The sequence below is a fragment of the Oncorhynchus keta genome, chromosome 22 (assembly GCF_023373465.1).
Source record: "Oncorhynchus keta strain PuntledgeMale-10-30-2019 chromosome 22, Oket_V2, whole genome shotgun sequence".
Classification (NCBI taxonomy): domain Eukaryota; kingdom Metazoa; phylum Chordata; class Actinopteri; order Salmoniformes; family Salmonidae; genus Oncorhynchus; species Oncorhynchus keta.
In genome coordinates this window covers 52,207,054-52,234,805 of record NC_068442.1, presented here as the reverse complement: position 1 = coordinate 52,234,805, position 27,752 = coordinate 52,207,054, and the positions used below count along the sequence as shown (strand labels likewise).

Sequence of the window (27,752 nt, the reverse complement as noted above, 5' to 3'; positions counted from 1 at the left end):
CACCAAAAACACTCACAAACTTCTACAGATGCACAATCGAGAGCATCCTGGCGGGTTGTATCGCCTGGACTTGAATATGAAGAGAGGTCAGAGAAGGAAAAGTACTTGAATATGAAGAGGTCAGAGAAGGAAAAGAACTTGAATATGAAGAGAGATCAGAGAAGGGAAAAGGACTTGAATATGAAGAGAGGTCAGAGAAGGAAAAGGACTTGAATATGAAGAGAGATCAGAGAAGGGAAAAGGACTTGAATATGAAGAGGTCAGAGAAGGGAAAGGACTTGAATATGAAGAGAGGTCAGAGAAGGAAAAGGACTTGAATATGAAGAGAGATCAGAGAAGGGAAAAGGACTTGAATATGAAGAGAGGTCAGAGAAGGAAAAGTACTTGAATATGAAGAGGTCAGAGAAGGAAAAGGACTTGAATATGAAGAGAGATCAGAGAAGGGAAAAGGACTTGAATATGAAGAGAGGTCAGAGAAGGAAAAGTACTTGAATATGAAGAGAGGTCAGAGAAGGAAAAGGACTTGAATATGAAGAGATCAGAGAAGGAAAAGGACTTGAATATGAAGAGGATATAGGTTGTACAATATTTAAGTGTGTATAAATCAACTATTTCAAATCCTTAACTATCTAAAGAGCACAGCCCAAAACTACTAAATGAAATGTCCAAGCTTTATCTTTTTAAATTATATTTTCATTAACACGGCCATTCATTTTGTCTTCACGTGTCGTCAGAGGAAATAAAATCATCTTTAAAAATGAGCCAGCGTTTAGTACAGAGATTGTTTTTAAGATATAAAATGGTACTCTCAAGAAAACAAATTATAATACAAGCAAATCTACTTTGTCTGCAAAATTTCACTCAACCACATTTTGATTTACAATTTACATCAGTCAATACACGTGGACAGAGAGTCAACCAAGTTCCTAAAGACATCGTTGTGTGTTATGGTAATTCAGTTTAGGGGAGAGGGGGGAGAAAGGCACCATATTAAAGCACACATGTTAAACTCATTCCACGGACGGCCGAGTGTCTGTTTTTTATTTTTTCCACATCACCCTTGTAATTGATTTGATGAATTAAAAAAGGTCACTAATTTAGGTAAGGAACTCCCGTCACCTATTTGTCTAGGTCTTAATTGAATATGGGGGAAAAAAGCTGCAGACACTCAGCCCTCCACGCAATGAGTTTATCACCCCTGGCTTAAAGGAAATATATTATGTGTTCAGACTTAAAATGGAGAACCAATGTGAAGATGCACGTAGCACTGAATGTTTCCCGAGAGCTCCTGCTACCTGGTAACACCTCGCAGCAAGGAGTCTCCTCATTGGACACGGAGAGCACTACCTGGTACCACCTCGCAGCAAGGAGTCTCCTCATTGGACACGGAGAGCACCAGGTGACTGACCAGAAGACAACTGTTTGACACATCACTACACCATCGGTGCCAGACTGGGCTAGTGATGTCACCGGTCATCTCCTGTCCCCTATTGGCTTCCCTTCTGATACAGAGAAGAATCGTCGGGCGTTTCTGCCAGGACAGATAGTAACTGTATTCCTCCTGTTCATCACAGGGACAGGATCTCAAACTCTTCATCCTCAGAATCAAAGAAGCGCTCCGACCGGTCTGAGAAATCTATAAGACGGAAGAGATGGAGAAATTAAAATTTAGCAACGTTATCACATCAGTGTCTTAAACACCCTGTATAATCTGTTGACACATCAAATCACATTATCTAGTCCTCAACATAATGTCCCGGATTCAGGATTCAAGCACAAACAAAACACTTGAGCCGACGCCAGCAGTTTTTTAAAAATGTTATTTTTACCGTGAACGCGATCTCCGCGAACATCAGGGAAATTGCCTTTAAAAGGCGCTTTGTCGGTAGTGCAATGCGCTTGTCCACAACGCACCTCTGACTGAATCCCAGCCTCACCTGTAAAGAGAAGTAAATCACAATATCCCTTCCCCGACCCCCTCACAGGTCAAGAGGAAATCTCTTCCCAGGTCAAGTAGACAGCAGTGTTGGATATTTACCCGGAGTGAGGTTGAGCACGTCTACAGAGCAGGCGAAGTGAGATGGTTGGCAGTCTACCAGCTCAAACATGGGCAGGCTTCCTCTAGTGTGGGACAACTGGGGGGGGGGGGGCACAGGTTGGAGGGGGAAAGACAGGTCAGCACCTGGGGGGGAGACAGGTTAGATAATACACTCAGCACCTGGGGGAAAGACAGGTTAGATAATACACTCAGCACCTGGGGGGGAGACAGGTTAGATAATACACTCAGCACCGTAGGACCCAATACTCACAGGGCCTGGCTAACTGAACCACGACAGAACTACCCCCTTTCTTTCGTTATATCCCCTATTAGCTGACATTTACATTTGAGATTTAAGTCATTTAGCAGACGCTCTAATCCAGAGCGACTTACAAATTGGTGCATTCACCTGACGCCTTACGAAGCCGCTAGTCTTCCTGGGATCCAGGGGAATAGGGACTAACACATCAGAAAATCAGTTGTGTCAATGTAACAGTATAGCTTCCGTCCCTCTTCTCGCCGCTACCTGGGCTCGACCCTCTGCACACATCAACAACAGTCACCCACGAAGCATCGTTAGCCATCGCGCCACAAAAGCCACGGACCTTGCAGAGCAAAGGGGGACCAACTACTTCAAGGCCCCAGAGCGAGTGACGTCACCCGATTGAAACGCTATTAGCGCGCACCACCGCTAACTAGCTAGCCATTTCACATCGGTTACATCAAGGTGAATTCTAAAAAAAAAAGGAAAGAGTCACCCATTTTGAATGTTACATTGTTTTTTAAATGCATCTCTTGAGTTCTAGCGATTCCCAGGGTCCTTTCATGTTTATCTGAGCCATTGGCGTTGAAGCAGACAGAAACCCGGCCGGTATGATGTAGCACTGTGATAAAAGTCTCTCTCACTACACCCGGAAGTTAATAGGAATATGACTTTTAGATTGCAAAAACGTCTATCACACATGTCAGATTACAATACTGGCCGATGTCATAACTCAGGAGAATGTTCTTTCGAATGAGAGCCGTTGATCAAATTTTTAGCAATGTTGAAAGATTTGTAACGTTGTACTTTTTGTTGACAAAAATGTGTGCTAATACTTGGGTTTTTGAGCTAGCGCCCAATAGATTCCATTTCACTCCTTGAAGGAGAGCGCTCTTTGTCCCAGAATCGCCCAGAATGCACTGTGCGGCCCATTGACGTAGCATGGGCAGCGTCTCCCCATCTCCTCAAAAGTACAGGTCAGACTCCACTCTGAGACACATCGATCTGCAGGTTGAACACGGTGAGCTTGTAGACTAAATTGATTGGGCGGTTTTACAGTTAACTAGCTACTTCACATGCTGATATTTCCTTTGGTATTGTGTGTAGCTAGCCAGACAGCCCATAGAGAGCATTGCATTGTGGGGTTTGTAGTCTACTTGAACTGCAATATATTTCCACGACTATTTTCCATGTTGCTACCAACATTATTATAACGCAAAAAAAAATGACACATATTGTTCTCACATAGTATTATTTAACAATGCATATTAAATGAATGAGTGGCATTTTTCCTAACATAGTATTATTTATTGAATTATATTAAATGAATGGGGAGGGTTTTTCCTTTAACCTCGTAGGGAAAACAGCGTACCTTTCGGATACGCATGCACCAGTCATCGAAGTCGTCCTCCGTTCGGCAGAAGAAACCCTGGTAAACAGCAGAAAACAAGACAACTGTAGGATTGTCTGCTTTACTGTGTTAAAACAATCTGTTATTGCTAAAAACACATCTATCGATCTAACAAAATAACCAACTTAGAGGCATTTAGCCATTCAACTTCAAATAGTGGTCATGGGAATTAGCTTTTGCTAATGCTATCATTAGTATTTGTTAAGATTTCTCACCTCTTCCTGGGGTCCAAAAAGGGGTTTAATTTATTATATATATATATTTTTTTTTTACCTCACAACACAACAGCCTACATTGTACATAAAACATTACACCATAGAAGATATATTACTACTCTATTACAAATGTACAATATAAAATCCACAACACTACAGTGTCTAGAACGCTTGAGTTTGTGTCTCTTCACCTTCCACGTTGTTCCGTGAGGTGTTACGTTTAAAGACTATATAATTTAAAACAGATTTTTACTGCTTTTACTGCCCACTTGATGTGGAAGAGTTCCATGTTGTCATCGTCATGTTGTCCTGTGCCCCCCCCCCCTTTTGCTCTATAGTAGGTAGAGCGCTTCATTGCCAAAATCCCAAAGTATCCCTTTAAATGGGTTACCAGTATGTGGAAGACCCAATTAAAAGGGATCGAGTGCAGCGTCTGATGGCTCCTCATCACACCAATAAATACTCCATTCATCTTCATCATAGGAATCCCTACAGAACCTCTTGTATGATCTCTTAGACACCTACACTAGGCCCAGCCTTTGGAACGTTGGGTTCTTCTAGATGTGGCTACTATATTATGATCAATACATTCTATTGATTTGGATACTGCTTTAGAACAGATTTCTGTAGCATTAGTAAAGATGTGATCAATACGTGGCTGATTTTATTCCTGTGTTGTTTGCTACCACCCTGGTAGGTTGACTGATAACCTGAACCAGGTTACAGGCACTAGTTACTGTTTGAAGATTTTTTCTTGAGTGGGCAGCTTGATGAAAACGAGTCAATATTTAGGTCACCCAGAAAATGGAGTTGTTCCTACAAGCTAAAGTATTTCTCCATCTTCTTTGACCTACATATACCGTGGGGAGAACAAGTATTTGATACACTGCCGATTTAGCAGGTTTTCCTACTTACAAAGCATGTAGAGGTCTGTACTTTTTATCATAGGTACACTTCAACTGTGAGAGACGGAATCTAAAACAAAAATCCAGAAAATCACATTGTATGATTTTTAAGTAACTCATTTGCATTTTATTACATGACATAAGTATTTGATCACCAACCAACCAGTAAGAATTCCGGTATTCACAGACCTGTTAGTTTTTCTTTAAGAAGCCCTCCTGTTCTCCACTCATTACCTGTATTAACTGCACCTGTTTGAACTCGTTACCTGTATAAGAGACCACACACTCAATCAAACAGACTCCAACCTCTCCACAATGACCAAGACCAGAGAGCTGTGTAAGGACATCAGGGATAAAATTGTAGACCTGCACAAGGCTGGGATGAGCTACAGGACAATAGGCAAGCAGCTTGGTGAGAAGGCAACAACTTTTGGCGCAATTATTAGAAAATGGAAGAAGTTCAATATGACGGTCAATCACCCTCGGTCTGGGGCTCCATGCAAGATCTCACCTCGTGGGGCATCAATGATCATGAGGAAGGTGAGGGATCAGCCCAGAACTACACGGCAGGACCTGGTCAATGACCTGAAGAGAGCTGGGACCACAGTCTCAAAGAAAACCATTAGTAACACACTACGCCGTCATGGATTAAAATCCTGCAGCACACGCAATGTCCACCTGCTCAAGCCAGCGCATGTACAGGCCCGTCTGAAGTTTGCCAATGACCATCTGGATTATCCAGAGGAGGAATGGGAGAAGGTCATGTGGTCTGATGAGACAAAAATATAGCTTTTTGGTCTAAACTCCACTCGCCGTGTTTGGAGGAAGAAGAAGGATGAGTTCAACCCATAGAACACCATCCCAACCATGAAGCATGGAGGTGGAAACATCATTGTTTGGGGATGCTTTTCTGCAAAGGGGACAGGACGACTGCACCGTATTGAAGGGAGGATGGATGGGGCCATGCATCGCGAGATCAGTAAGAGCATTGAAGATGGGTCGTGGCTGGGTCTTCCAACATGACAACGACCCGAAACACACAGCCAGGGCAACTAAAGAGTGGCTCCGTAAGAAGCATCTCAAGGTCCTGGAGTGGCCAAGCCAGTCTCCAGACCTGAACCCAATAGAAAATCTTTGGAGGGAGCTGAAAGTCCGTATTGCCCAGCGACATCCCGAAAACCTGAAGGGTCTGTATGGAGGAGTGGGTCAAAATCCCTGCTGCAGTGTGTGCAAACCTGGTCAAGAACTACAGGAAACGTATGATCTCTGTAATTGCAAACAAAGGTTTCTGTACCAAATATGAAGTTCTGCTTTTCTGATGTATCAAATACTTATGTCATGCAATAAAATGCAAATTAATTACTTAAAAATCATACAATGTGATTTTCTGGATTTTTGTTTTAGATTCCGTCTCTCACAGTTGAAGTGAACCTATGACAAAAATTACAGACCTCTACATGCTTTGTAAGTAGGAAAACCTGCAAAATCGGCAGTGTATCAAATACTTGTTCTGCCCACTGTAGGTTCTGCCCCTGTCCTTCTTTCCGCTGCGATTCTTTGACCTACAGAGGTTCTGCCCCTGTCCTTCTTTCCGCTGCGATTCTTTGACCTACATAGGTTCTGCCTCTGTCCTTCTTACCACTGCGACGGAGGGGTCTATTTCACAGATGTGCATGCGGCACGGCGGATGCTGACAGTGGTAAGTGTCGTCGGGGACCTGGCTGTCCTCACAGGGCTCTACTGCAGGCTGGGTGGTGTGGGGGTCCAGGTAGATCAACTCCTCTCCTAGGGGGTGATAGGATAGGGGTCATACAGTAAGGAGACCAGTCAGAGGTGTATTGGAATAACAGACACACTGAGTGTACAAAACATTAACATTCCATGACACAGACTGACCAGGTGAACCCAAGGTGAAAGCTACGATCCCTTATTGATGTCACCTGTTAAAATCCACTTCATTCAGCGTAGATGAAGGAGAGGAGACGGGTTAAAGAAGGATTTTTAAGCCTCGAGACCATTGAGGCATGGATTGTGTCTGTGTGCCATTCAGAGGGCGAATGGGCAAGACAAAATATTTAAGTGCCTTTGGACGGGGTTATGGTAGTAGGTGACAGGCTCATTGGAGTCAACATGGGGCCAGCATCCCTGTGGAAAGCTTTCAACACCTTGTAGAGTCCATGCGCCGACAAATGAAGGCTGTTCTGAGGGGGAAAAGGGGGGGTGGGAGGGGTGCAACTGAATATTAGGAAGGTGTTCCTAATGTTTAGTATACTCAGTGTATACACTACCGTTCAAATTTTGGGATCACTGTTTCTCAAACTAGACACTCTAATTGTACTTGTCCTCTTGCTCAGTTGTGCACCGGGGCCTCCCACTCCACTTTCTATCCTGTGTTTTGTCTTTCAAAAACAGGGACATTTCTAAGTGATCCCAAAACATTTGAACGGTAGTGTACATAGAATGTCTGGATATAAAAAAAAATATGTTCCGCAAATGACAAGACTGAACATTGTCTGTTTTTAGCTGAACGATTCAGAGAAGCTAGTAAGCAAATGTGTTTTAAAGACTTTTTCAGAAGCAAATAATTTTTCTTCAGATGTAATGTTAGTGTACAGAACATACCAACATAGCCTATGAAGTAATGGGCACTGTTGGGTTTCCCTCCGATGACACCCAGGGACTGGGGCAGCTGAAAGCATTGCTGTTTAGAAGAGACACAGAAAGAGAGGTCATTTATAAAAAGGGGCACTTGAGGAAAAATAGGCAATGGCTGAGCCTCTAAATAATAGCAGGTGACGTTTTAGTAATTTAACAAAATCAAACTGCAATGCAATTGTGTATTATTTTGGTATGATTGGCCACTCTGTCCCACCTTCAGGGTCTCGATGTAGGCCTTGTTGATGTCGCTCAGGCCCAGCCTGAGAGGGATGAGAAGGACCAGGGGCTTCCAGAGAGCCGTCTCCTCCTCAGCCAGGGCACAGGCCCCCTCCGGGCAGCCGTTATGCTTTGGCATCCACCCCAGGGGCTCTGCACACGCTGCTCCACCATAGTCCAGCCAGGGCATACACAACCGCTCTGGTGAGAACAACAAGAATACATTTAGTGTAAATACACACACGCTCTGGGGGAGAGGAGAGGTCAAATATCATTAGTCTAGCTCACTCGTCTCATAAATGGTCAATAGCCTGTTCCCATCTATAAGTATCATTAGTCTAGCTGACTCGTCTCATAAATGGTCAATAGCCTGTTCCCATCTATAAGTATCATTAGTCTAGCTGACTCATCTCATAAATGGTCAATAGCCTGTTCCCATCTATAAGTATCATTAGTCTAGCTGACTCGTCTCATAAATGGTCAATAGCCTGTTCCCATCTATAAGTATCATTAGTCTAGCTGACTCATCTCATAAATGGTCAATAGCCTGTTCCCATCTATAAGTATCATTAGTCTAGCTGACTCGTCTCATAAATGGTCAATAGCCTGTTCCCATCTATAAGTATCATTAGTCTAGCTGACTCGTCTCATAAATGGTCAATAGCCTGTTCCCATCTATAAGTATCATTAGTCTAGCTGACTCATCTCAAATGGTCAATAGCCTGTTCCCATCTATAATCATGATGGAGACTGGTCCATAGGTGATCCACAAGATCCCGTAGGGTTACCTGGACTGCACTGACAAAACAAACATAATAAATGGGATTATGTTAACGTTAAGAGTAACAGTTGATGCCCCAGTCTTTAACCACATGTTCTATACATTGATGAGGCATAGTGGTAATGATGAACGATAATGATAGTGGTAATGATGATATTGGTCATGATAATGGTAATGATACCGATCATGATAGTGGTAATGCTGAATGATAATGGTAATGATAGCGGTAATGATAATGGCAGCGGTAATGATGAATGATAATGGCAACGATAGTGGTAACGCTGTACAATAATGGTAATGATGAATGATAACGATAGCGGCAATGATAACGGTAACGATAATGATGAATGATAATGATGAACGGTAATGGTAATGATGTATGATAATGGCAAGGATAGTGGTAATGATGAATGATACGGGCAATGATGAATGGTAATGGTAATGATGATAATAATAATAATAATAATAATGATGAATGATAATGGTAATGATGAACAGTAATGGTAATGATGGACGATAACGGTAATGATAGTGCCAATGATGAATGATAATGGTAATGATAGTGGTAATGATCAACGATAATGGTAATGGTAGCGGTAACGATGAATGACAATGGTAATGATAACGATAGCGGCAATGATAATGATAGCTGTAATGATGAATGATAATGGGAATGATGAATGATAACGGTAACGATAATGATAGTGGTAACGGCGAACTATAACGATAGTGGTAATGATGAACGATAATGGCAATGACAGTGGCAATGATGAATGATAACGGTAACGATAGTGGTAATGAACGATAATGGTAATGATGAAGTACCCAGTGGTCTAGTAATAGTTTATTAGGTGAGGGAGCACTACAAAACACATGTAAAATGAGTCATCATTTCCTCAGTTTGTTCCCGACAGATGTATCATATTGAATAGCCCATCATCATATAGAACTGATGTATCATATTGAATAGCCTATCATCATATAGAACTGATATATCCTATTGAATAGCCTATCATCATATAGAACAGATGTATCCTATTGAATAGCCTATCATCATATAGAACAGATGTATCCTATTGAATAGCCTATCATCATATAGAACTGATATATCCTATTGAATAGCCCATCATCATATAGAACAGATATATCCTATTGAATAGCCTATCATCATCTAGAACAGATATATCCTATTGAATAGCCTATCATCATCTAGAACAGATGTATCCTATTGAATAGCCTATCATCATATAGAACTGATATATCCTATTGAAAAGCCTATCATCATATAGAATAGAACTGATGTATCCTATTGAAAAGCCTATCATCATATAGAATAGAACAGATGTATCCTATTGAAAAGCCTATCATCATATAGAACTGATATATCCTATTGAATAGCCTATCATCATATAGAACTGATATATCCTATTGAAAAGCCTATCATCATCTAGAACAGATGTATCCTATTGAATAGCCTATCATCATATAGAACTGATATATCCTATTGAATAGCCTATCATCATATAGAACTGATGTATCCTATTGAATAGCCTATCATCATATAGAACAGATGTATCATATTGAATAGCCCATCATCATATAGAACTGATGTATCATATTGAATAGCCTATCATCATATAGAATAGAACAGATATATCCTATTGAATAGCCTATCATCATATAGAACAGATGTATCCTATTGAATAGCCTATCATCATATAGAACAGATGTATCATATTGAATAGCCCATCATCATATAGAACTGATATATCCTATTGAATAGCCTATCATCATCTAGAACTGATATATCCTATTGAATAGCCTATCATCATATAGAACTGATGTATCCTATTGAATAGCCTATCATCATATAGAACAGATATATCCTATTGAATAGCCTATCATCATATAGAACAGATGTATCATATTGAATAGCCCATCATCATATAGAACTGATATATCCTATTGAATAGCCTATCATCATCTAGAACTGATATATCCTATTGAATTGCCTATCATCATATAGAACTGATATATCCTATTGAAAAGCCTATCATCATATAGAACTGATGTATCATATTGAATAGCCTATCATCATATAGAATAGAACAGATATATCCTATTGAATAGCCTATCATCATATAGAACAGATGTATCCTATTGAATAGCCTATCATCATATAGAACAGATGTATCCTATTGAATAGCCTATCATCATATAGAACAGATGTATCATATTGAATAGCCCATCATCATATAGAACTGATATATCCTATTGAATTGCCTATCATCATATAGAATAGAACAGATATATCCTATTGAATAGCCTATCATCATATAGAACAGATGTATCCTATTGAATTGCCTATCATCATATAGAACTGATATATCCTATTGAAAAGCCTATCATCATATAGAACTGATGTATCATATTGAATAGCCTATCATCATATAGAATAGAACAGATGTATCATATTGAATAGCCTATCATCATCTAGAACAGATGTATCATATTGAATAGCCCATCATCATATAGAACAGATATATCCTATTGAATTGCCTATCATCATATAGAATAGAACAGATATATCCTATTGAATAGCCTATCATCATATAGAACAGATGTATCCTATTGAATTGCCTATCATCATATAGAACTGATATATCCTATTGAAAAGCCTATCATCATATAGAACTGATGTATCATATTGAATAGCCTATCATCATATAGAATAGAACAGATGTATCATATTGAATAGCCTATCATCATCTAGAACAGATGTATCCTATTGAATAGCCTATCATCATATAGAACAGATGTATCCTATTGAATAGCATATCATCATATAGAATAGAACAGATGTATCATATTGAATAGCCTATCATCATCTAGAACAGATGTATCCTATTGAAGAGCCTATCATCATATAGAACTGATGTATCATATTGAATAGCCTATCATCATATAGAACAGATATATCATATTGAATAGCCTATCATCATATAGAATAGAACAGATATATCATATTGAATAGCCTATCATCATCTAGAACAGATGTATCCTATTGAAGAGCCTATCATCATATAGAACTGATGTATCATATTGAATAGCCTATCATCATATAGAACAGATATATCATATTGAATAGCCTATCATCATATAGAATAGAACAGATATATCCTATTGAAAAGCCTATCAATATAGAATATGCATCCTCCAATTGCAACGTCTTCCTATGCCCACACAGTCTCAATAATTTGTTATATATTTTTTAAATACCCTCAAAACACCAATTTAGGTATACCTACAGTACCAGTCAAAGGTTTGGACACAAAATCAAATTATTATTGATCACATACACATATTTAGCAGATGTTATTGCGGGTGTAGTGAAATGCTTGTGTTCCTAGCACCAACAGTGCAGTAATATCTAACTAAATGCTTGTGTTTCTAGCTCCAACAGTGCAGTAGTATCTAACTAAATGCTTGTGTTTCTAGCTCCAACAGTGCAGTAGTATCTAACTAAATGCTTGTGTTTCTAGCTCCAACAGTGCAGTAGTATCTAACTAAATGCTTGTGTTTCTAGCTCCAACAGTGCAGTAGTATCTAACTAAATGCTTGTGTTTCTAGCTCCAACAGTAATACAAACTAAATGCTTGTGTTTCTAGCTCCAACAGTGCAGTAGTATCTAACTAAATGCTTGTGTTTCTAGCTCCAACAGTGCAGTAATATCTAACTAAATGCTTGTGTTTCTAGCTCCAACAGTGCAGTAGTATCTAACTAAATGCTTGTGTTTCTAGCTCCAACAGTGCAGTAATATCTAACTAAATGCTTGTGTTTCTAGCTCCAACAGTGCAGTAGTATCTAACTAAATGCTTGTGTTTCTAGCTCCAACAGTGCAGTAGTATCTAACTAAATGCTTCTGTTTCTAGCTCCAACAGTAGTAATATCTAACTAAATGCTTGTGTTTCTAGCTCCAACAGTGCAGTAATATCTAACTAAATGCTTGTGTTTCTAGCTCCAACAGTGCAGTAGTATCTAACTAAATGCTTGTGTTCGCAGCTCCAACAGTGCAGTAATATCTAACTAAATGCTTGTGTTTCTAGCTCCAACAGTGCAGTAGTATCTAACTAAATGCTTGTGTTTCTAGCTCCATCAGTGCAGTAATATCTAACTAAATGCTTGTGTTTCTAGCTCCAACAGTGCAGTAATATCTAACTAAATGCTTGTGTTCCTAGCTCCAACAGTGCAGTAATATCTAACTAAATGCTTGTGTTTCTAACTCCAACAGTGCAGTAATATCTAACTAAATGCTTGTGTTTCTAACTCCAACAGTGCAGTAGTATCTAACTAAATGCTTGTGTTTCTAGCTCCAACAGTGCAGTAATATCTAACTAAATGCTTGTGTTTCTAGCTCCAACAGTGCAGTAGTATCTAACTAAATGCTTGTGTTTCTAGCTCCAACAGTGCAGTAGTATCTAACTAAATGCTTGTTTTTCTAGCTCCAACAGTGCAGTAATATCTAACTAAATGCTTGTGTTTCTAGCTCCAACAGTGCAGTAGTATCTAACTAAATGCTTCTGTTTCTAGCTCCAACAGTAGTAATATCTAACTAAATGCTTGTGTTTCTAGCTCCAACAGTGCAGTAATATCTAACTAAATGCTTGTGTTTCTAGCTCCAACAGTGCAGTAGTATCTAACTAAATGCTTGTGTTTCTAACTCCAACAGTGCAGTAGTATCTAACTAAATGCTTGTGTTTCTAGCTCCAACAGTGCAGTAATATCTAACTAAATGCTTGTGTTTCTAGCTCCAACAGTGCAGTAGTATCTAACTAAATGCTTGTGTTTCTAGCTCCAACAGTGCAGTAGTATCTAACTAAATGCTTGTGTTTCTAGCTCCAACAGTGCAGTAATATCTAACTAAATGCTTGTGTTTCTAGCTCCAACAGTGCAGTAGTATCTAACTAAATGCTTGTGTTTCTAGCTCCAACAGTGCAGTAATATCTAACTAAATGCTTGTGTTTCTAGCTCCAACAGTGCAGTAATATCTAACTAAATGCTTGTGTTCCTAGCTCCAACAGTGCAGTAGTATCTAACTAAATGCTTGTGTTTCTAGCTCCAACAGTACAGTAATATCTAACTAAATGCTTGTGTTTCTAGCTCCAACAGTGCAGTAGTATCTAACTAAATGCTTGTGTTTCTAGCTCCAACAGTGCAGTAGTATCTAACTAAATGCTTGTGTTTCTAGCTCCAACAGTGCAGTAATATCTAACTAAATGCTTGTGTTCCAAGCTCCAACAGTGCAGTAGTATCTAACAATTCACAACAATACACACAAATCTAAAAGTAAAAATATATAAATATTAGGACAAGCAGTGTCAGTGGCATTCAGTAAAATAGAGTAGAATAGAATACAGTATATACATATGAGTAAAGCAGGGGTGGCAGCGTAGCCTAGTGGTTAGAGTGTAGAGATGAGGCAGGGTAGTCTAGTGGTTAGAGTGTAGCCTAGTGGTTAGAGTGTAGCCTAGTAGTTAGAGTGTAGAGGAGGCAGGGTAGCCTAGTGGTTAGAGTGTAGAGATGAGGCAGGGTAGTCTAGTGGTTAGAGTGTAGAGGAGGCAGGGTAGCCTAGTGGTTAGAGTGTAGAGGAGGCAGGGTAGCCTAGTGGTTAGAGTGTAGAGATGAGGCAGGGTAGTCTAGTGGTTAGAGTGTAGAGGAGGCAGGGTAGCCTAGTGGTTAGAGTGTAGAGGAGGCAGGGTAGCCTAGTGGTTAGAGTGTAGAGGAGGCAGGGTAGCCTAGTGGTTAGAGTGTAGCCTAGTGGTTAGAGTGTAGCCTAGTAGTTAGAGTGTAGAGGAGGCAGGGTAGCCTAGTGGTTAGAGTGTAGAGATGAGGCAGGGTAGTCTAGTGGTTAGAGTGTAGAGGAGGCAGGGTAGCCTAGTGGTTAGAGTGTAGAGGAGGCAGGGTAGCCTAGTGGTTAGAGTGTAGAGATGAGGCAGGGTAGTCTAGTGGTTAGAGTGTAGAGGAGGCAGGGAAGCCTAGTGGTTAGAGTGTAGAGGAGGCAGGGTAGCCTAGTGGTTAGAGTGTAGCCTAGTGGTTAGAGTGTAGCCTAGTGGTTAGAGTGTAGCCTAGTGGTTAGAGTGTAGAGGAGGCAGGGTAGCCTAGTGGTTAGAGTGTAGCCTAGTGGTTAGAGTGTAGCCTAGTGGTTAGAGTGTAGAGGCGGCAGGGTAGCCGAGTGGTTAGAGTGTAGAGGTGGCAGCGTAGCCTAGTGGTTAGAGTGTAGAGGCGGCAGCGTAGCCTAGTGGTTAGAGTGTAGAGGAGGCAGCGTAGCCTAGTGGTTAGAGTGTAGAGGCGGCAGCGTAGCCTAGTGGTTAGAGTGTAGAGGCGGCAGCGTAGCCTAGTGGTTAGAGTGTAGCCTAGTGGTTAGAGTGTAGAGGAGGCAGGGTAGCCTAGTGGTTAGAGTGTAGAGGAGGCAGGGTAGCCTAGTGGTTAGAGTGTAGAGGCGGCAGCGTAGCCTAGTGGTTAGAGTGTAGAGGAGGCAGGGTAGCCTAGTGGTTAGAGTGTAGAGGAGGCAGGGTAGCCTAGTGGTTAGAGTGTAGAGGAGGCAGGGTAGCCTAGTGGTTAGAGTGTAGAGGCGGCAGGGTAGCCTAGTGGTTAGAGTGTAGAGGCGGCAGGGTAGCCTAGTGGTTAGAGTGTAGAGGCGGCAGCGTAGCCTAGTGGTTAGAGTGTAGAGGCGGCAGCGTAGCCTAGTGGTTAGAGTGTAGAGGAGGCAGGGTAGCCTAGTGGTTAGAGTGTAGAGGAGGCAGCGTAGCCTAGTGGTTAGAGTGTAGAGGCGGCAGCGTAGCCTAGTGGTTAGAGTGTAGAGGAGGCAGGGTAGCCTAGTGGTTAGAGTGTAGAGGAGGCAGCGTAGCCTAGTGGTTAGAGTGTAGAGGCGGCAGGGTAGCCTAGTGGTTAGAGTGTAGAGGCGGCAGCGTGGCCTAGTGGTTAGAGTGTAGAGGAGGCAGCGTAGCCTAGTGGTTAGAGTGTAGAGGCGGCAGCGTAGCCTAGTGGTTAGAGTGTAGAGGAGGCAGCGTAGCCTAGTGGTTAGAGTGTAGAGGCGGCAGCGTAGCCTAGTGGTTAGAGTGTAGAGGAGGCAGGGTAGCCTAGTGGTTAGAGTGTAGAGGAGGCAGCGTAGCCTAGTGGTTAGAGTGTAGAGGCGGCAGCGTAGCCTAGTGGTTAGAGTGTAGAGGAGGCAGGGTAGCCTAGTGGTTAGAGTGTAGAGACGGCAGCGTAGCCTAGTGGTTAGAGTGTAGAGACGGCAGCGTAGCCTAGTGGTTAGAGTGTAGAGGAGGCAGGTAGCCTAGTGGTTAGAGTGTAGAGGAGGCAGCGTAGCCTAGTGGTTAGAGTGTAGAGGAGGCAGGGTAGCCTAGTGGTTAGAGTGTAGAGACGGCAGCGTAGCCTAGTGGTTAGAGTGTAGAGGAGGCAGCGTAGCCTAGTGGTTAGAGTGTAGAGGTGGCAGCGTAGCCTAGTGGTTAGAGTGTAGAGGCGGGAGCGTAGCCTAGTGGTTAGAGTGTAGAGGGGGCAGGTAGCCTAGTGGTTAGAGTGTAGAGGAGGCAGCGTAGCCTAGTGGTTAGAGTGTAGAGGCGGCAGCGTAGCCTAGTGGTTAGAGTGTAGAGGTGGCAGCGTAGCCTAGTGGTTAGAGTGTAGAGGAGACAGGGTAGCCTAGTGGTTAGAGTGTAGAGGAGGCAGCGTAGCCTAGTGGTTAGAGTGTAGAGACGGCAGCGTAGCCTAGTGGTTAGAGTGTAGAGGAGGCAGCGTAGCCTAGTGGTTAGAGTGTAGAGGTGGCAGGGTAGCCTAGTGGTTAGAGTGTAGAGGAGGCAGCGTAGCCTAGTGGTTAGAGTGTAGAGGTGGCAGCGTAGCCTAGTGGTTAGAGTGTAGAGGCGGGAGCGTAGCCTAGTGGTTAGAGTGTAGAGGGGGCAGGTAGCCTAGTGGTTAGAGTGTAGAGGAGGCAGCGTAGCCTAGTGGTTAGAGTGTAGAGGCGGCAGCGTAGCCTAGTGGTTAGAGTGTAGAGGTGGCAGCGTAGCCTAGTGGTTAGAGTGTAGAGGCGGCAGCGTAGCCTAGTGGTTAGAGTGTAGAGGAGGCAGCGTAGCCTAGTGGTTAGAGTGTAGAGGTGGCAGCGTAGCCTAGTGGTTAGAGTGTAGAGGCGGCAGCGTAGCCTAGTGGTTAGAGTGTAGAGGAGGCAGCGTAGCCTAGTGGTTAGAGTGTAGAGGCGGCAGCGTAGCCTAGTGGTTAGAGTGTAGAGGTGGCAGCGTAGCCTAGTGGTTAGAGTGTAGAGGAGGCAGGGTAGCCTAGTGGTTAGAGTGTAGAGGAGGCAGGGTAGCCTAGTGGTTAGAGTGTAGAGGCGGCAGCGTAGCCTAGTGGTTAGAGTGTAGAGGAGGCAGGGTAGCCTAGTGGTTAGAGTGTAGAGGAGGCAGCGTAGCCTAGTGGTTAGAGTGTAGAGGAGGCAGGTAGCCTAGTGGTTAGAGTGTAGAGGAGGCAGGGTAGCCTAGTGGTTAGAGCGTTGGACTAGTAACCGAAAGATTGCAAGATTGAATCTCCGAGCTGACAAGGTACAAATCTGTCCTTCTGCCCCTGAACAAGGCAGTTAACCCACTGTTCCTAGGCCGTCATTGAAAATAAGATATGACTTGCCTAGTTAAATAAAGGTCAAATAAAAATGAGTAAAGCAGTATGTAAACATTAAAAGTAACTGGAATATTTGAAATATTTTTTACACTTAAATATTTTGTTTTGCCCATTCACCCTCTGAATGGCACACAGACACAATCCATGTCTCAATAGTCTCAAGGCTTAAACATCCTTCTTTAACCCGTCTCCTCCCCTTCATCTACACTGATTGAAGTGGATTGATCAAGTGACATCAATAAGGGATCATATCTTTCACCGGGTCAGTCTGTGTCATGGAATGTTTTTTTACACTCAGAGAATGTTCTATACGTTGATATGCACAGTGGTAATGGATGAAGTATCATGACCATGTTCACTACTCACTGATCTCCTCCATCACCACGGTGTTGTCCATAGCAACATGTACCGCCAGACAACTCCACGAGTCAAACACAGTTAGTTTCCTGAGGGCAAGACGGACAATATTCAGCACAGTTAGTTTCCTGAGGGCAAGACAGACAATATTCAACACAGTTTCCTGAGGGCAAGACAGACAATGTTCAGCACAGTTAGTTTCCTAAGGGCAAGACGGACAATATTCAACACAGTTTCCTGAGGGCAAGACGGACAATATTCAACACAGTTTCCTGAGGGCAAGACAGACAATATTCAACACAGTTAGTTTCCTGAGGGCAAGACAGACAATATTCAACACAGTTAGTTTCCTTAGGGCAAGACAGACAATATTCAGCACAGTTAGTTTCCTGAGGGCAAGACAGACAATATTCAGCACAGTTAGTTTCCTGAGGGCAAGACGGACTATATTCAACACAGTTTCCTGAGGGCAAGACAGACAATATTCAACACAGTTAGTTTCCTTAGGGCAAGACAGACAATATTCAGCACAGTTAGTTTCCTGAGGGCAAGACAGACAATATTCAGCACAGTTTCCTGAGGGCAAGACGGACAATATTCAACACAGTTTCCTGAGGGCAAGACAGACAATATTCAGCACAGTTAGTTTCCTGAGGGCAAGACAGACAATATTCAGCACAGTTAGTTTCCTGAGGGCAAGACAGACAATATTCAACACAGTTTCCTGAGGGCAAGACAGACAATATTCAGCACAGTTAGTTTCCTGAGGGCAAGACAGACAATATTCAGCACAGTTAGTTTCCTGAGGGCAAGACAGACAATATTCAACACAGTTTCCTGAGGGCAAGACAGACAATATTCAACAGTTTCCTGAGGGCAAGACGGACAATATTCAACACAGTTAGTTTCCTGAGGGCAAGACAGACAATATTCAACACAGTTAGTTTCCTTAGGGCAAGACAGACAATATTCAGCACAGTTAGTTTCCTGAGGGCAAGACAGACAATATTCAGCACAGTTAGTTTCCTGAGGGCAAGACGGACAATATTCAACACAGTTTCCTGAGGGCAAGACAGACAATATTCAACACAGTTAGTTTCCTTAGGGCAAGACAGACAATATTCAGCACAGTTAGTTTCCTGAGGGCAAGACAGACAATATTCAGCACAGTTTCCTGAGGGCAAGACGGACAATATTCAACACAGTTTCCTGAGGGCAAGACAGACAATATTCAGCACAGTTAGTTTCCTGAGGGCAAGACAGACAATATTCAGCACAGTTAGTTTCCTGAGGGCAAGACAGACAATATTCAACACAGTTTCCTGAGGGCAAGACAGACAATATTCAGCACAGTTAGTTTCCTGAGGGCAAGACAGACAATATTCAGCACAGTTAGTTTCCTGAGGGCAAGACAGACAATATTCAACACAGTTTCCTGAGGGCAAGACAGACAATGTTCAGCACAGTTAGTTTCCTAAGGGCAAGACGGACAATATTCAACACAGTTTCCTGAGGGCAAGACAGACAATATTCAACAGTTTCCTGAGGGCAAGACGGACAATATTCAACACAGTTTCCTGAGGGCAAGACAGACAATATTCAACACAGTTTCCTGAGGGCAAGACGGACAATATTCAACACAGTTTCCCGAGGGCAAGACAGACAATATTCAGCACAGTTAGTTTCCTGAGGGCAAGACAGACAATATTCAACACAGTTTCCTGAGGGCAAGACGGACAATATTCAACACAGTTTCCCGAGGGCAAGACAGACAATATTCAGCACAGTTAGTTTCCTGAGGGCAAGACAGACAATATTCAACACAGTTTCCTGAGGGCAAGATGGACAATATTCAACACAGTTTCCTGAGGGCAAGACAGACAATATTCAGCACAGTTAGTTTCCTGAGGGCAAGACAGACAATATTCAGCACAGTTAGTTTCCTGAGGGCAAGACAGACAATATTCAGCACAGTTAGTTTCCTGAGGGCAAGACAGACAATATTCAGCACAGTTAGTTTCCTGAGGGCAAGACAGACAATATTCAGCACAGTTAGTTTCCTGAGGGCAAGACAGACAATATTCAGCACAGTTAGTTTCCTGAGGGCAAGACGGACAATATTCAGCACAGTTAGTTTCCTGAGGGCAAGACAGACAATATTCAGCAATCTAATAATCTAGTAACTAGATGATCATCTAGAGATACCCTCCTGGTTGGAGTTAAAAACCTACAGGAGGGTTTATCTCCAGGAACAGGGTTGGAGTTAAAAACCTACAGGAGGGTATCTCTCCAGGATCAGGGTTGGAGTTAAAACCTACAGGAGGGTCTCTCTCCAGGAACAGGGTTGGAGTTAAAAACCTACAGGAGGTTAACTATCCAGGAACAGGGTTGGAGTTAAAAACCTACAGGAGGGTATCTCTCCAGGAACAGGGTTGGAGTTAAAAACCTACAGGAGGGTATCTCTCCAGGAACAGGGTTGGAGTTAAAAACCTACAGGAGGGTATCTCTCCAGGAACAGGGTTGGAGTTAAAAACCTACAGGAGGGTATCTCTCCAGGAACAGGGTTGGAGTTAAAAACCTACAGGAGGGTATCTCTCCAGGAACAGGGTTGGAGTTAAAAACCTACAGGAGGGTATCTCTCCAGGATCAGGGTTGGAGAGCCCTGATCTAGAGACTAATTGAGGAGATCACTGTACTTACTTCAGTACCTGTGCCACTGTGTTGGGTCCGTACCACTGGCCTATAGCCTTCCCCTCCCCGACTCCCATCTGGGCTGCAGTACACAGACAACTGATGTTAGTGTCATCCTAATAATGATGTCATCTGGGCTGTAGTACACAGACAACTGATGTTAGTACCATCCTAATAATGATGTCATCTGGGCTGCAGTACACAGACAACTGATGTTAGTGTCATCCTAATAATGATGTCATCTGGGCTGTAGTACACAGACAACTGATGTTAGTGGCATCCTAATAATGATGTCATCTGGGCTGCAGTACACAGACAACTGACGTTAGTGGCATCCTAATAATGATGTCATCTGGGCTGTAGTACACAGACAACTGATGTTAGTGTCATCCTAATAATGATGTCATCTGGGCTGCAGTACACAGACAACTGATGTTAGTTGATAAAGACAAAGATGATGTTATACCAATAAAGATGACCGACTTGTTCTGTGACTATATTTGTCATATTGTAGTAGGTGGTCAGAAACACACTATTATTGTAAGAAATACCACCCATCCATTTCTAAATATGAAGTATGACTGAATCAGTGCATCATTGTTATGAGATTACAAATCAAAGGAAAAATATTTTCCAAGAAACAAATAAAGTAGTTTAAATTGAATTAATTACAAGTCAGTATTCACCAATTTGATGTAAAGAATAGTAGCTGTCTTTCTTGTCAAGGAAGGCGTTGAGGATACTGATGTACTGTCCTCTCTGAGGCTGGCCTCTCACCCATCTCCAGTCTGCTTAACAAAAACACCATTATCATTTGCTGTGTGAAACAACTGCTCTATTGAACAGAGTACTCTAGCACAGCGCAATAGGAGATCTGTACCACACAGTGACAGAGATAATACAGGGGGACAAATACATCTTGAATAATAGAAGCTAACGTTGAAGGGGGGATAATAGAAGCTAATGTTGAAGGGGGGATAATAGAAGCTAATGTTGAAAGGGGGGATAATAGAAGCTAACGTTGATGGGGGATAATAGAAGCTAATGTTGAAAGGGGGGATAATAGAAGCTAACGTTGATGGGGGATAATAGAAGCTAACGTTGATGGGGGATAATAGAAGCTAACGTTGATGGGGGGATAATAGAAGCTAATGTTGAAAGGGGGGATAATAGAAGCTAACGTTGATGGGGGGATAATAGAAGCTAACGTTGAAGGGGGGATAATAGAAGCTAACGTTGAAGGGGGGATAATAGAAGCTAACGTTGAAGGGGGATAATAGAAGCTAACGTTGAAGGGGGGATAATAGAAGCTAACGTTGAAGGGGGGATAATAGAAGCTAATGTTGAAGGGGGGATAATAGAAGCTAATGTTGAAGGGGGGATAATAGAAGCTAACATTGAGGGGGGATAATAGAAGCTAACGTTGAGGGGGGAATAATAGAAACTAATGTTGAAGGAGGGGGGATAATAGAAGCTAACGATGAAGAGGGGGGATAATAGAAGCTAACGATGAAGGGGGGTAATTGAAGCTAACGTTGAGGGGGAATAATAGAAGCTAATGTTGAGGGTGGGATAATAGAAGCTAACGTTGAGGGGGATAATAGAAGCTAACGTTCAGGGGGGATAATAGAAGCTAACGTTGAGGGGGGGATAATAGAAGCTAACGTTGAGGGGGGGTAATAGAAGCTAACGTTGAGGGGGGTAATAGAAGCTAACGTTGAGGGGGGATAATAGAAGCTAACGTTGAGGGGGAAATAGAAGCTAACGTTGAGGGGGGAAATAGAAGCTAACGTTGAGGGGGGAAATAGAAGCTAACGTTGAGGGGGGATAATAGAAGCTAACGTTGAAGTGGGGGGATAATAGAAGCTAACGTTGAAGTGGGGGGATAATAGAAGCTAACGTTGAGGGGGGATAATAGAAGCTAACGTTGAGGGGGATAATAGAAGCTAACGTTGAGGGGGGATAATAGAAGCTAACGTTGAGGGGGATAATAGAAGCTAACGTTGAGGGGGATAATAGAAGCTAACGTTGAGGGGGATAATAGAAGCCAACGTTGAGGGGGGATAATAGAAGCTAACGTTGAGGGGGGGATAATAGAAGCTAACGTTGAGGGGGATAATAGAAGCTAACGTTGAGGGGGGGATAATAGAAGCTAACGTTGAGGGGGGGATAATAGAAGCTAACGTTGAGGGGGGGTAATAGAAGCTAACGTTGAGGGGGGATAATAGAAGCTAACGTTGAGGGGGATAATAGAAGCTAACGTTGAGGGGGGATAATAGAAGCTAACGTTGAGGGGGGATAATAGAAGCCAACGTTGAGGGGGGATAATAGAAGCTAACGTTGAGGGGGGTAATAGAAGCTAACGTTGAGGGGGGGATAATAGAAGCTAACGTTGAGGGGGATAATAGAAGCTAACGTTGAGGGGGATAATAGAAGCTAACGTTGAGGGGGAAATATAAGCTAACGTTGAGGGGGATAATAGAAGCTAACGTTCAGGGGGGATATAGAAGCTAACGTTTAGGGGGGGGGATAATAGAAGCTAACACTGAAGGGGGGGATAATAGAAGCTCACGTTGAAGGGGGGATAATAGAAGCTAACGTTGAGGGGGATAATAGAAGCTCACGTTGAAGGGGGGATAATAGAAGCTAACGTTGAAGGGGGATAATAGAAGCTAACGTTGATGGGGGATAATAGAAGCTAACGTTGAAGGGGGATAATAGAAGCTAACATTGAGGGGGGATAATAGAAGCTAACGTTGAGGGGGGATAATAGAAGCTAACGTTGAAGGGGGGATAATAGAAGCTAACGTTGATGGGGGGATAATAGAAGCTAACGTTGAAGGGGGATAATAGAAGCTAACGTTGAAGGGGGGATAATAGAAGCTAACGTTGAAGGGGGATAATAGAAGCTAACGTTGAAGGGGGATAATAGAAGCTAATGTTGAAGGGGGGATAATAGAAGCTAACGTTGAAGGGGGATAATAGAAGCTAACGTTGAAGGGTACGCGTAATACCACTCTAGCCGTATTCTTCAGGGAGCAGAAGACGCTAAAGAATTTGTAAAGCAGTCAACCTTACCTCGGCCTAGATGCCTGCAGACCAGGGCCTCGCCTAGGATCATCTGTCCACATCGCAGCATGCAGCCCCAGCCTGTGTCGGACGTAGGCCCTGTCCCTCCTGGAACACATTGAAACAATATGCTAATCTTATTGGCGTATACAATCAAAAATGACCGTGGTTTACTCTGTGGCCTGCTACAGTAGGTATGGTACTGTAGGTGTATCAGTAATGTCCTAGGGTTTATTCTGTGGCCTGCTACAGTAGGTATGGTACTGTAGGCGTATCAGTAATGTCCTAGGGTTTATTCTGTGGCCTGCTACAGTAGGTATGGTACTGTAGGCGTATCAGTAATGTCCTAGGGTTTATTCTGTGGCCTGCTACAGAAGGTATGGTACTGTAGGCGTATCAGTAATGTCCTAGGGTTTATTCTGTGGCCTGCTACAGTAGGTATGGTACTGTAGGCGTATCAGTAATGTCCTAGGGTTTATTCTGTGGCCTGCTACAGAAGGTATGGTACTGTAGGCGTATCAGTAATGTCCTAGGGTTTATTCTGTGGCCTGCTACAGTAGGTATGGTACTGTAGGCGTATCAGTAATGTCCTAGGGTTTATTCTGTGGCCTGCTACAGAAGGTATGGTACTGTAGGCGTATCAGTAATGTCCTAGGGTTTATTCTGTGGCCTGCTACAGTAGGTATGGTACTGTAGGCGTATCAGTAATGTCCTAGGGTTTATTCTGTGGCCTGCTACAGAAGGTATGGTACTGTAGGCGTATCAGTAATGTCCTAGGGTTTATTCTGTGGCCTGCTACAGTAGGATTGGTACTGTAGGCGTATCAGTAATGTCCTAGGGTTTATTCTGTGGCCTGCTACAGAAGGTATGGTACTGTAGGCGTATCAGTAATGTCCTAGGGTTTATTCTGTGGCCTGCTACAGTAGGATTGGTACTGTAGGCGTATCAGTAATGTCCTAGGGTTTATTCTGTGGCCTGCTACAGAAGGTATGGTACTGTAGGCGTATCAGTAATGTCCTAGGGTTTATTCTGTGGCCTGCTACAGAAGGATTGGGCTACTCACCAATGGGCGGGAAGTTTTTTCTGTAGGTGAACCATAGTCGTGAAGTGACATCTGCAAGAATGTCTTCCTTTTCTGGATAAAACAAAATACAATGAGTTGTGGCTAAAAGAAGTATGACTTCTGTTATAGCCTGGTCTCTATTCAGCTATTCCTCGGCACTCGTGTCATGTGCCAAAGAGACGGGGCCTTTCGGGAGAACCATCAAATGAACATTCTATCATTATGGAACTCCAGAATATCAGACGATTTGATTTGATAACCCTCACAGCTATCATTCAATCACAATGTTTATGCAAATTAGACAGATAGGGAAACATTCTAACTTAATTCATGAATTTGATAGGAAAACATTCTAACTTAATTCATGAATTTGATAGGAAAACATTCTAACTTAATTCATGAATTTGATAGGAAAACATTCTAACTTAATTCATGAATTTGATAGGAAAACATTCTAACTTAATTCATGAATTTGATAGGAAAATATTCTAACATTGGGCATTCTGAGATACAGTGATGAGATCCTGAGAGGCCCATTCTCTTGCCATTCATCCTCCGCCATCTCCTCATGTTTCAGCATGATAATGCACGGCCCCATGTCGCAAGGATCTGTACACAATTCCTGGAAGCTGAAAATGTCCCAGTTCTTCCATGGCCTGTATACTCAGACATGTCACTCATTGAGCATGTTTGGGATGCTCTGGATCGACGTGTACGATAGCGTGTTCCAGTTCCCGCCAATATCCAGCAACTTTGCACAGCCATTGAAGAGGAGTGGGACAACATTCCACCATCAACAGCCTGATCAACTCTATGTGAAGGAGACGTGTTGTGCTGCATGAAGCAAATGGTGGTCACACCAGATACTGACTGGTTTTCTGATCCATGACCATACCATTTTCTAAGGTAACTGTGACCAACAGATGTATATCTGTATTCCCAGTCATGTGAAATCAATAGACTGGAGCCTAACTAATTTATTTCAATTGACTGATTTCCTTAGATGAACTATAACTCAGTAAAATCTTTGAAATTGCATGTTATGTTTATATTTTTTGTTCAGAATATGTTGTCACTTCTGGCACACGCATTGGGCTAGGCTACTGGTTCAATAGCTATAAGAGGCATAGAGAGAGGATGGAAGAGAGAGCTAAGTGGAGATGCATGGCTGGTCAAAGGAACAGTGAAGACAGAGATGTGTAAGTCAGAAGTTAATTCCCCCCCCCCCCACCTCAAAACAACCTCAATTCATCGTGGCATCTACAAGGTGTTGAAAGCGTTCCACAAGTATGCTGGTCCATGTTGACTCCAATGCTTCCCACAGTTGTGTCAAGTTGTCTGGATGTCCTTTGGGTGGTGGACCATTCTTGATACACACAGGAAACTGTTGAGCGTGAAAAACCCAGCAGCGTTGCAGTTCTTGACACAAACTGGTGCACCTGTCACCTACCATAACCCCGTTCAAAGGCTCTTAAATATTTTGTCTTGCCCATTCACCCTCTGAATGGCACACATACACAATCCATGTCTCAATTGTCTATAGTCTTAAACATCCTTCATCCTCCCCTGTCTCCTCCTCTTCACCAAGGTCAGTCTATGTCATGGAAAGATCAGGTGTTCTTAATGTTTTGTCCACTCAGTGTAAATTAGGCCTGGCTTACTACATTGAGTTTACAACCACCACCTGTGCTATGCAAGCCAGATATGTGTCAGTTTAATTAAAATGTGCAATAATAAAAATGTTTTAAAAAGTACAGTGCCTAGGCATATTTAATGAAACCCTGGCTTGTTGACGTAGGCAAATCCCAGATTCCCCAACTGAGCTCAAGTTTTGGAAATTGCAAGTTCACTTTCTCCTCCATAAAGACACAAGTGGCTCACATCAGCAGGATGGGGAGCCTCTTTCATTAGGAGGGGCATCTACCGTGGACAGCTAAAATAATAACGATGATCCCATTACGTTCATTTTAAACATTAGGCCCATGGGGACACCATGCATTTGACAGCCAAGCACAAGTGATCAGTGTCGCCTTTAAAATCGTCTAGACATGTTGAAATATCTTCACGCCTAGAATAAAAACCTTTAAACTGCATATTGAACCTTGAGATGAAAGGAAAAGTCTCTTTAGCAAATAACCAGAGTGGATGGTTAGCTTTAAAAAAGACTGGTTCTCAGATTAGCCTTTTGCTGGGGGCCTTTATGTAATATAATATAATAATAATAAATATAATATATGCCATTTAGCAGACGCTTTTATCCAAAGCGACTTACAGTCATGTGTGCATACATTCTACGTATGTACCATCTGTGTAGATAGATCTGTGTGTTTATTCTGTAGGCCTATACTTCTGCATTTACATTATGACTAATGGAATCATTCCATATTTCACAGTAACTTGACGAGGAAAACACACAACATTTACACCACCTCGCTGATCTGATGTATCCAATTACCTGTGAGTGCGTTGAATTCTTTCCCCAAGATCCACACTGGCTCTGAGGTCTCTGGAAAATCTTCAAACTCTCCAAAGCCAAGTGTGTCGTACGTGAGAGTAGCTGAAATATAGAAGTACATTTGATTCGGAACACCTTGCTACATGGCGTACACGACACATGCGCGCACACACACACACACACACACACACACACACACACACACACACACACGCACACACACACACGCACACACACGCACACACGCACACACACACACACACACGGGATCCCTATTTGAACAAGGAATCATTCATGATCAGATGTTGTCGTCTTCATACAAATTGACCACTGTAACAGTTGATTGTATATTGATTTAAATAACATTAGGACTATTAGCTATGGTCCAAGCACTTTCAAAATGTCAAAACAGACTGACTCACTGCAGTTTGACAGCTGAAGTAGCTAGCTGGCTGGCCCAGCTTGCGACAGAGAATGACATTGCAAATACATTTATTTGGCTTGTTAGCTATGTGACCATCACTTTCAGCAGTTATCGGTAGATAGCTAGCTGGTGACACTGGACAATCCGGTTAGTTTATATTGGACCTGGTTCTGCTCGCCTACTGGATGTTTTCAGCCCAAAATACACCGAGTGCTTGTTTAATTAACTAGACTAATAATAGTTTAGGATGTCTGTCTGGATGGGTTGATTGCAATGACTGGTTGATAGCTTAACGTTAACTGGCTAGCCAGCTAGCTACTGACTATTCTTTATTCACATTCAACAATAATGTAACATTTAAACCTCAACTGATGTACAAATTGAAATCCTGTGCGAAATATAGTAATCTACAAGTGGCTTGCTTTTGTTCAGACGCTGGCTAATATACAAAAATAAACGTTCAGATCCTTGATTTTCTTGAAAAAGACTTCCTACCTGCATCCATCCCGACATAATGTGTTGTTGATCTGTCCAAACAGGCAGAAA

The 27,752-nt window shown here is 42.5% G+C and overlaps 1 protein-coding gene across 3 annotated transcripts; it reads right to left on the bottom strand.

Annotated features, from left to right (window-relative positions):
* Positions 1-768: 768 nt before the first annotated feature.
* On the bottom strand, positions 769-27,752 carry LOC118400704 (cysteine protease ATG4B-like). 3 transcript variants are annotated; one of them, XM_052475529.1, is made up of 14 exons: positions 27,702-27,752; positions 26,783-26,884; positions 24,328-24,399; positions 23,274-23,372; positions 20,882-20,983; positions 20,205-20,277; positions 17,514-17,593; positions 7,704-7,906; positions 7,454-7,532; positions 6,471-6,616; positions 3,673-3,729; positions 2,039-2,135; positions 1,830-1,937; positions 769-1,636 (listed from the first exon to the last, which is right to left on the bottom strand). In XM_052475529.1, exons 1-14 carry the CDS (start codon positions 27,709-27,711, stop codon positions 1,569-1,571), a joined length of 1,296 nt encoding a protein of 431 aa, XP_052331489.1. In that variant the 5' UTR covers positions 27,712-27,752; the 3' UTR covers positions 769-1,568. The 3 variants fall into 3 exon arrangements, with proteins under 3 accessions (XP_052331489.1, XP_052331491.1, XP_052331490.1); XM_052475531.1 differs by lacking the exon at positions 1,830-1,937 and having other exon boundaries at positions 27,702-27,745; XM_052475530.1 differs by lacking the exons at positions 1,830-1,937; positions 27,702-27,752 and having other exon boundaries at positions 26,783-26,903.

Excerpts from the sequence above, each read along its gene's own strand:
- LOC118400704 (XM_052475529.1), bottom strand. Across the intron at positions 20,984-23,273 it reads CTGCAGGCATCTAGGCCGAG|ACTGGAGATGGGTGAGAGGC; the intron begins GTAAGGTTGACT and ends TTTGTTAAGCAG. Across the intron at positions 2,136-3,672 it reads GGTGCATGCGTATCCGAAAG|TTGTCCCACACTAGAGGAAG; the intron begins GTACGCTGTTTT and ends CCCCCCCCCCAG.